This window comes from Tursiops truncatus, chromosome 20 (assembly GCF_011762595.2).
Source record: "Tursiops truncatus isolate mTurTru1 chromosome 20, mTurTru1.mat.Y, whole genome shotgun sequence".
Lineage (NCBI taxonomy): Eukaryota > Metazoa > Chordata > Mammalia > Artiodactyla > Delphinidae > Tursiops > Tursiops truncatus.
Window position 1 is genome coordinate 4,175,913 of NC_047053.1, and position 9,935 is coordinate 4,185,847.

General features: G+C 44.9%; 1 protein-coding gene across 1 annotated transcript in view; it reads left to right on the plus strand.

Moving 5' to 3' along the window:
• The window catches only part of HS3ST3A1 (heparan sulfate-glucosamine 3-sulfotransferase 3A1), a 90,184-nt gene extending 80,541 nt beyond the window's left edge, over positions 1–9,643 (plus strand). The window contains exon 2 of the mRNA XM_019944127.3: positions 6,881–9,643. Within this exon, the coding sequence (XP_019799686.1) occupies positions 6,881–7,502 (622 nt within the window). The 3' untranslated portion in view covers positions 7,503–9,643. The remainder of the gene's footprint in view (positions 1–6,880) is intronic.
• Positions 9,644–9,935: the final 292 nt, after the last annotated feature.

Below are 9,935 nucleotides of genomic sequence, written 5' to 3' on the forward strand. Positions count from 1 at the left end.
GCTGCAGGTTCGTAGTTCCCGTTGTTTGTGGTGTCTGTCTCCAGTGGCTAAGGTTGGTTCAGTGGGTTGTGTAGGCTTCCTGGTGAAGGGGACTAGTGCCTGTGTTCTGGTGGATGAGGCTGGATCTTGTCTTTCTGGTGGGCAGGTCCACGTCTGGTGGTGTGTTTTGGGGTGTGTGTGGCCTTATTATGATTTTAGGCAGCCTCTCTGCTAATGGGTGGGGTTGTGTTCCTGTCTTGCTAGTAGTTTGGCATAGGATGTCCAGTTCTGTAGCTTGCTGGTCATAGAGTGAAGCTGGGTGCTGGTGTTAAGATGGAGGTCTCTGGGAGATTTTCGCCGTTTGATATTATGTGGAGCTGGGAGGTCTCTTGTGGACCAGTGTCCTGCAGTTGGCTCTCCCAACCTCAGAGGCACAGCACTGACTCCTGGCTGGAGCACCAAGAGCCTTTCATCGACACAGCTCAGAATAAAAGGGAGGAAAAGTAGAGAGAAAGAATTAGTAGAAGTAGGAAGAAAGAAAGAGAGAGAGAGAGAAAGAGAGGAAGAAAGAAAGAAAGAAAAAGAGAGGGAAAGGAAGGAAGGAAGGAAAGAAAGAAAGAGAAAGGAAGGAAGGAAAGGAAGCAGGAAAGAAGAAAAGGGAAGGAAAGAAGGAAAGAAAGGAGGGAGGGAGGAAGGAGGGAAGGAAGGAGAAAAGAAAGAAAGAAGATACAGTAAAATAAAATAAAGTATAATAAAGTTATTAAAAAATATTTAGAAAAAAAAAGGGACGGATAGAACCTTAGGACAAATGGTGGAAGCAAAGCTATACCGACAGAAGCATACACATACACCCTCACAAAAAGAGGTAAAGGGGAAAAAATCATAAATCTTGCTCCCAAAGTCCACCTCCTCAATTTGGGATGATCCGTTGTCTATTCAGGTATTCCACAGATGCAGGTACATCAAGTTGATTGTAGAGCTTTAATCCGCTGCTCCTGAGGCTGCTGGGAGGGATTTCCCTTTCTCTTCTTTGTTCTCACAGCTCCCGGGTCTCAGCTTTGGATTTGGCCCCGCCTCTGCATGTAGGTCGCTGGAGGGCGTCTGTTTTTTGCTCAGACAGGACGGGGTTAAAGGAGACGCTGATTCGGGGGCTCTTGCTCACTCAGGCCGGGGGGAGGGAGGGGCGCAGAGTGCGGGGTGAGCCTGCGGCAGCAGAGGCCGGTGTGACGTTGCACCAGCCTGAGGCCCGCTGTGCGTTCTCCCAGGGAAGTTGTCCCTGGATCCCGGGAACCTGGCAGTGGCGGGCTGCACAGGCTCCCCAGAAGGGGGGTGTGGAGAGTGACCTGTGCTGGCACACAGGCCGCTTGGTGGCGGCAGCAGCAGCCTTAGCGTCTCATGCCCGTCTCTGGGGTTCGCGCTTGTAGCCGCGGCTCGCGCCCGACTCTGGGGTGCGCGCTTTTAGCCGTGGCTCGCGGCCGTCTCTGGAGCTCCCTTAAGCAGCGCTCTTAAACCCCTCTCCTCGCACACCAGGAAATAAAGAGGGAAGAAAAAGTCTCTTGCCTCTTCGGCAGCTCCAGACCTTTTCCCGGACTCCCTCCCGGCCAGCCGTGGCGCACTAACCCCCTTCAGGCTGTGTTCACGCCACCAACCCCAGTCCTCTCCCTGCGCTCCGACCGAAGCCCAAGCCTCAACTCCCAGCCCCGCCCGCCCCGGCGGGTGAGCAGACAAGCCTCTCAGGCTGGTGAGTGCTGGTCGGCACCCATCCTCTGTGCGGGAATCTCCCCGCTTTGCCCTCCGCTCCCCTGTTGCTGTGCTCGCCTCCGTGGCTCCGAAGCTCCCCCCTCCGCCTCCCGAAGTCTCTGCCCGCGAAGGGGCTTCCTAGTGTGTGGAAACCTTTCCTCCTTCACAGCTCCCTCCCACTGGTGCAGGTCCCGTCCCGATTCTTTTGTCTCTGTTTTTTCTTTTGCCCTACCCAGGTACGTGGGGAGTTTCTTGCCTTTTGGGAGGTCTGAGGTCTTCTGCCAGCATTCAGTAGGTGTTCTGTAGGAGTTGCTCCACATGTAGATGTATTTCTGGTGTATCTGTGGAGGGGAAGGTGATCTCCGCGTCTTACTCTTCCGCCATCTTCCCCTCCGCCCTCTGTAAGTGTCGTAAACTTTTTATTGAAGTATAGCACCATTCAGAAAAGGACACAGATCCTGGCATACAACTCGGTGACTTTTCACAAGGTGGATACACTTGTGAAACCAGCACCCAGGTCCTGCACTGGGATATTCCTGACTTTCCAGAAGCCCCCTGTGGCCCCTTTTGGTCACTAAGCGCCCCCCTCCACAAAGGCAACAGCTGTCCTGACATCTAACACTACAGGTGGGTTTTGCCCCTGAGAAGCCAAGCTCATCTCTCTTACCAGAACCAGCCAGTCTCTGTCCTTCCAGAGAATTTGGCTTTGCCAGCTCACAGCTCGCACATCAGCCTCCTTACCATCCAGACCTCCTCAGCAGGAGGCCTCAAGCGAGCATGTGTGTGGACGTCCCAGGAACACGCCCGGGGGTCTCTGATCTCCCCTGGACCCGAGTTATCTGGACGGAATGGGGTTCTCCCGACTGCTGGGAATTCTGCACACTGGGCGTCACTTTCTTAAGAGCAGTGCTTGGGTGTGTTCCTTGTAGAAATTTTCGTGCTGACACTTCGTTACAATCCAGATTTCCCAAGCTCTTGGCTTGATTTTTCTGGCGAGATTGGAAAGGTTATGAGTAGCACATGGTCACCCTGCTGGTAGTTAAAAAATCAGAAGCACTGTAAACAAAAAGGAAATGAGAAATGACACAGGCCACAAACATTTCTGATCTCAGCTCCATAAAATCTCATCATGATTATATTCCCCTTTGGTCTTGCAAGAGGAAAGCAAGGCCACCATCTTCTTCAGGTACCTCATGCTAGTGTTTAATTACCTGCAAAGCCAAAAAGATTCATTTATCTAATTCAAGTCTATCGATGCAATTTGAAGTCTTTGCCCTCTGGGTGAGTTCTCTTTTTAATAAATCAGGGTAAAACAGACATAATATTTACCATTTCAACCATTCTTACGTGTCCAGGTCAACAGCGGTAAGTACATTTACGGTGCTGAGCAGTCACTCTTCAGAACTCTTTTCATCTGGAAAAACTAAAACTCTGTCCCCATCAAATACGAACTCCTCGTCCCCCCACCCCCAGGCCCTGGCGATCACTATCTTACTTTCCGTCTCTGTGGATTCGACTCCTCTAGAGACCTCATACAAGTGGAATCACACAATCTGTGTCCGTCTGTGTCTGGCTTACTTCACTCAGCATAAAATCCTCAAGGTTCATCCACGTTGCAGCAGGTGTCAGAATCCTGTTCTTTTTTTAGGGCTGAATACTACTCCACTGCATGGAGAGATCACATTTGCCTGCCCATCCAGCCCTCTATGAATATTTGTGTTGCTTCTACTTTTTGGCTATGGAGAATTCCTTTTGTTCTTTGGGGACAAAGAACAAATGTGTGGGACACACCTGGTAATAATCCTTCATTTGCTTGTAAAACTCCTTCTTCTCCTTGGAGAAAACAAGTAAGCGTCTCTAATTTTTCTTTATTATTCTAGTTTCTACCCATTTCTCCTCTCCTATACTTACTATAAATGTCTCCAAATTCTTTTCACTATGGAGAAGTGAATGGAATAGCCAATACTGTTTGCCTGGAAATTAAGGCGTCCTAGGACCTCCCCTTCCCATTGTTCAGTGGAATTTCTCACCCTCCGCCCCAGCTTGTCCTTAGACAAACCTCAAATGTCTTATTGCGTACACCTTTCTGCTCCCCTCGCATGCCTGGTGTTTCTGCAAAGCTCTCATCGTACTGGGATGGCTCTTTCATCGCCCATCCCAGGCCGAGCCCTTGCACAGAGCAGAGTCACAGTACATGCCTCACTCTGGTAAGGAAGGAAGATTTCTAAGTTTGCCTAAACACCTCGAAATACGATATTCCAAAGTACATGTGCATTTTGTTTTATGTGATAGAGGATCTCCTTTCTGAACGTTAAAATTCAAATTGCAGTAAGAAAATGAATGTAGAATTTAAAAGGGAGATTGCTCTTTAAAGAATTCTGTTGTGAATCCTTTTACCAAACAACTGTGCTCTACAATGTAAGCCTCATTGAGGATTTATTTACACTTGTACGTCTTTGTTTTTGAGGAAAGTAGACTGCAGAGAGTTCATAGTTAACCCGACTCCCCATCCCAATGGGGATGCTAAACCCGTCAGCTTTCCTCATCCTGTAGATGACAGTAATTAATGTGTTTTTCCTCTGAAATCCTATTTTAGCTGCTTCCTCTTCAAACTCCTCCTATTTTGGATAGCTCTTTTTCCTACCCTACTGAGATAATTTAAAATATGGTTTCTTTTTTCAGAAATATTGGTAATAGTTCCTCTGGAATGGCACATTCTGCAGCTCTAATCTCTGCTGAAAGGCTACTGGGGAGTCTGTGCTTTTCCCCAGGGCCAGAGGGCAGGAAGGCTGAGATTACCAACCAGTAGCTCCCACGTGAAGTATGTTATCTCTATTTTACTGGCCGAAATATGAGGTCGAGTGGTTAAAAGTCAGAGATGATAGGGAAGGAGGCAAGAATGCTGACTTTAAAAAAAATCACCAGATACTCCTTCTTGTAGTTTCAGTGATGCCTGATGCCTGCTTTTACAGTCCAAAACTTTTTCACACCTTTGAGCCAATTTTCTTCACTGAGATAGTCCAACAGTTTCTGGATAGATCTCCTGGCTCATCTTATAAAAGTGTAACTAAACTTCCAAAGTAGGTTGGTCTAGCCTATTTCTCAGTTCCATGAAGGGAATATATATATATAGTGCGTATGTATATGTATATACAGTGGTGAAATCTGTGAATTCATGTCACGCAGTGGCTCCAGCATTGCGTCGGCAGTAAAGACAGTCTGTGTCTCCCTTGTGTCAACACTGACCTCCCTGGTCTTTGCTTTATCCTACCCAGACCTTCAGGCATTTTAAGAAATGGGGAATGGGCACACATTAAAAGTTCTTTTGAAAAAGGAATTGCAGATTTTTAAAACAACAAAGAAAAAAGCAACAGAAATGAGATATCTAATTATCATTTCCCCCTCCAAAAAAAAGTAAAGATAACTTGACTGAAATATCAAAGAAGGCAAAAGTGTGAGAAAACGTGCGTCATTAAACTAACACAGCACCAGTGGCTTATGGCCACAACTGTTGAGGAATCTGTGCCGGGCGTAATGCAGATGGGCACCAGAGTGTTTATGAACCAGTTGATATTATGTCTGAGATAAACTTCAAAATAATTCATTTAGAAAAATATTAATTGCCAAAATTGACACAAGATGAGGCAGAGTATTACAAAAAACAATAACCACAGAAGAAACTGAAAAGATACTTGAAGATTCTAATCCCTTTCTTACCCTCTACCCCAAAAGTACCAGTATTAGGTGGCTTTGTAGATGACCCATCAAATTTTGAAGGAATAGAAAATTATTTTGCTATTGAAACTTCTTTAGGATATAGAAGAATATGAAACATTTCTCATTTTATTTGTGGAATAATTCATGTTCTCAGAATTGATTAAGCTATTGATCAAAAGAAAAACTACAGGAACATCTCATTAATGCATATGGATGACAAATCCAAAGCAAAATAATGATGAATCAAGTCTAGGACTATATTGAAAGAATAATATACCATGATCAAATAGGGTTTACTCCAGGAATAAAAGTGAATCTAATATTAGGGTACTTACCAGTTTGGATCAGTGGATCAAAGGACAAAATACATTTTGTCATTGCAATAAATCTCCCAAATACATTTATCTAATATTGACTTGAACAATGTCTATTTCTTATAAAACTTGGAATTAGCAAGACGGTGCCTTAAAATTAGAAAAAAAATATATATATGTATTTCATATATATAATAAATAGTGGCTTTAATGGCAGTACACTTTTGGAAGGATAAATAGGTTTTATCTCTCCTACTCACAGTTTTGGACTGGCTTCGAGACCCATCACTTCTCAGCAGGAACGCATGCTTGAGCTAGGTAGCAATCTCCGCTCCATCAAGACTCCAACAGGATTTCTTTTTTCCACAGGACAAAGTGATTCTAACATTCATCTGGAAGATAAACAGACAAGAATCATTAAGAACGTTTTGAACAACAGAGTCAGAATTTACTTTGATATACATGAAAATATACCATAATGTGATAACTGGGCCAATGGAAAGAGGAACCAAGATACTCAGACTACTGGAAGGATGGCATTTGAAATTATTAGATAAAAGATGGATTATTTCATGTCTTGTTACAGGAAAATTCAGGAATTATAAAGAGAAGTACTTTGTGTACTATGCAATGGTATTATGTTGACTGTAACTGCTTTGTTAGAAAACTACAGAAAGGGCTCAGGGTATTTTAACACCATCCCATAGTCATACAATTGTGTTTATTACACTATCCTAATTCACCTAAAGAATTAGATCAAGGTTATTTTCTTACAGCCTTGTGGGTTGATAATTATAAAAAATAAAAATTACACAGCGCATATTCTATGCCAGGCACTTTTCTAAGCTGTTGAGGTAGATGAATACGTTTAATCATCACAACAACCGTAGGAGATCGGTAGTGTTATTATTTCCCATTAAGTACATCCGCGAGGAGCCAGGGGTGCACAGCCTTGCGTCTGTGCAACTTCTCCGCGATCACGGTCACACATCTAGTAAGCAGAGCAGTTAGTACCTCAACTCAGGCTCCGGGTCTGTAAGACCCTCCCTCTGCTGGGAAGGAGCTCGCGGTGGCAATCAGGGGAAGGCGCTCAGTTTTCAGGCCCTAACGTGCCTTTCTGCTCTGCTCAGGGACCTGATGCCGAGGACCCTGGAGGGGCAGATCACCATGGAGAAGACGCCCAGCTACTTCGTGACGCGCGAGGCGCCCGCGCGCATCTCGGCCATGTCCAAGGACACCAAGCTCCTGGTGGTGGTGCGGGACCCGGTGACCAGGGCCGTCTCGGACTACACGCAGACGCTGTCCAAGCGGCCCGACATCCCCAGCTTCGAGAGCCTGGCCTTCAGGAACCGGACGGCGGGCCTCGTGGACCGGGCGTGGAGCGCCATCCAGATCGGCCTGTACGCCGAGCACCTGGAGCGCTGGCTGCGCCACTTCCCCGCCCGCCAGCTGCTCTTCGTGAGCGGCGAGCGGCTGGTGCGCGACCCGGCCGGTGAGCTGGGCCGCGTGCAGGACTTCCTGGGCCTCAAGCGCATCATCTCCGACAAGCACTTCTACTTCAACCAGACCAAGGGCTTCCCCTGCCTCAAGAAGGCCGAGGGCAGCGGCCGCCCTCACTGCCTGGGCAAGACCAAGGGCAGACCCCACCCCGAGATCGACGGCCAGGTCCTGCGGCGGCTGCGCGACTTCTACCGGCCCTTCAACCGCAAGTTCTACCAGATGACGGGCCACGACTTCGGCTGGGACGGATAACCTTATAATTTAAAAAGAAAAAAAAATATCAGAAGATAATATATTTTTTTACCAATCGGTAGAGAAGAGGCAGTTTAATATTTGCGCTGCTGATATTTCAGTATTTTTGTCCCATGAATGTTGTTAAAGAGATTGTTCTCGAGATTGTTCTCGCCTCTGCCCTCACCGTCATGTACAACTGTGCGCGCAAACATCTGGAGAAACAAAAAAGGAAACGTGCACGCATCTAACTAAATTCTCTCCATTTTCACTTCATGTTTTATAGGCACAGTTGTTATGAAGTATGAGCATCAGCTGCCGTGAAAACTCTTAAGAAACTCCTGAGGGTATAGCTCGTGCTCTCTCTCCTTTTTTAACAAAGCCCGGATAAGACTGATGTCTACCCTTATGTTTTTCTCCCTTTAGTTTTTCTCCTCTGCCACTTTTTCTTAACCCCTTTCCCAGTTGGTGATTCTGTATGTTTGCACATCACTTCCCAGTTACCACAGGGCTTTCAAGTACAGTGTCTTTCTTGATCCTTACACTCAGATGTGATATACTAACATAATGCACGGCGATTATTACCCCCGGTTTACAGATAAGGAAACTGAGTCTCAGGGAGCTTAAGTGATGTGTCCTAAGGCCGGATGGCGGACTATGGACAAAACCTTACCTTCCACTTGTTCCCTATTTTGTGCCACTTTTTCCAGTGAGAATGGGAAAGGCACAGACAGCCTTTAGAAATCGTTAGCTAGTTTGGGGACCAACAGAGAGGGTTTCCTGTTGCTTTCTAAGTTCTAGGCTAGCCTCTATGGCACTCAGACACCTTACACAGTTGTACTCAAGGAAACCACTCTGTCTTGAACACAACATCTTTTAAGAGCCAATCTTGGGTTGTTAAAGCACCCTAAGACATGGATATCTCGACTCAATTGAAGTTGAGAGAAATTATTGGATCCTTGTATGGAGAACAAGATGGCCAGTCACACTAGGAGTACAAGGTGTGGTAGGAGAAGAATTTACCTATTCTTGTTTTGACTGTATTTTCCTTTTTTTCTTAAAGAAAAACCCACTTCAGTAAGAGCTTACAAATATGAATCTCATTTTACAAACCTCTTTTTTAACAAAGAAAATCTGCCTCTCTTTGTAGTATCTTATTTCTAAACTTGCAGCTAGTACTAAAAGAAGGTCAATCAACATCTCATTTACAAGGCCCCAATTTTTCATGGGTGGAGGGAGGGCTGTCACTTTGTCACTTTATTTTTCCCCATTTCCTCTTTGTACCAGTTATAACCTCATATTCGTTAATATTTGGAAAACAAGAAGTGCAGATATGGGTAAAGTGGTGATTTTTCCTCTTCTCCCATCTGTTTCTGCCTGTTCCCCATTTAGATAGCTCAAATAAATCAATAGTTTATTAAGAGTATTCCTCTCCTCTCTGAGTGGGCATTAACGAGATTAGCATTAATGGGAATTAAATTGGTTTAGAGAAGAGCACATATGCACAAACTATATAAAACATTCATAATTAGTCTGTCAGCAACATTTTTATTACAGGTTTAAACCCAAGAGGAAAATGTCTCCAATCTCATGGAAATTTTCCATATCTGCTAAAATGTAAAGGACCAGCCACTCCAGTATTCTAAAAGAATATTCTTCTCCAGTGTTGTCAATCAAAAGAAACTAAAGTTGTTTTAAAATATGCAGTTTCATTGTGCATTTGACATAGATGCTGCATCGGGTGAAGTACATATTTCTTGAGACGTCTAACACGGGATTAAAATGAAGGAAAAAAGTTTAAGTTTCTAGCTATTCTATCATTGCTCTAAATCTCTGGATTTATTAATTCTCTTTTACGGGGGTTAAGTAAACCCCCAATCCAGGTCCCCTTTCCCAGCCGACAGCCTTCCCTTCTAGGCCCTCAGTTTCCCGATGCTACAGCCTGTTTTTTTGTTCTACTTGAATCATCACTACCAGCAACAAGAAACGCATTTTAAACTCTTTTCGTCTTTTCTCTTAACTCACGTTTGTGCTTCTGACTCCCTAATAAGCATGTGCCGGACCTTCTGCGAAGGTGGCTTTTGCACAGGGACACAAGTGCATCTGACAACTGTATTCAGCAACCTTCATCTTTTTGTGTTAAGAAATAATAAAAGAACAGAATTGAGTGCAAAGAACCTCTTCTTGCATGTAGATTTTTTGTTTGGTCATATGATTTTTAAAATGAATGACTACAGAGCATTCCAGGAAAGCCTTCTAACTTCTAAGATTTCATAAGAGTGGTAGAGGTTTTAGATCCCAGCCAAGTGTATAAAGATCTTGGGTCAGTGTTACCTCAGAACAGGAATTTTCCATTTCTGCCTTTATGTGGTACTTCCTCTTGTTGTACACGGACTTGGCCTCGGATTTCGTTCGTCCATTTGGCTACATCAGATCATAGGCTGTGCTCTTGAT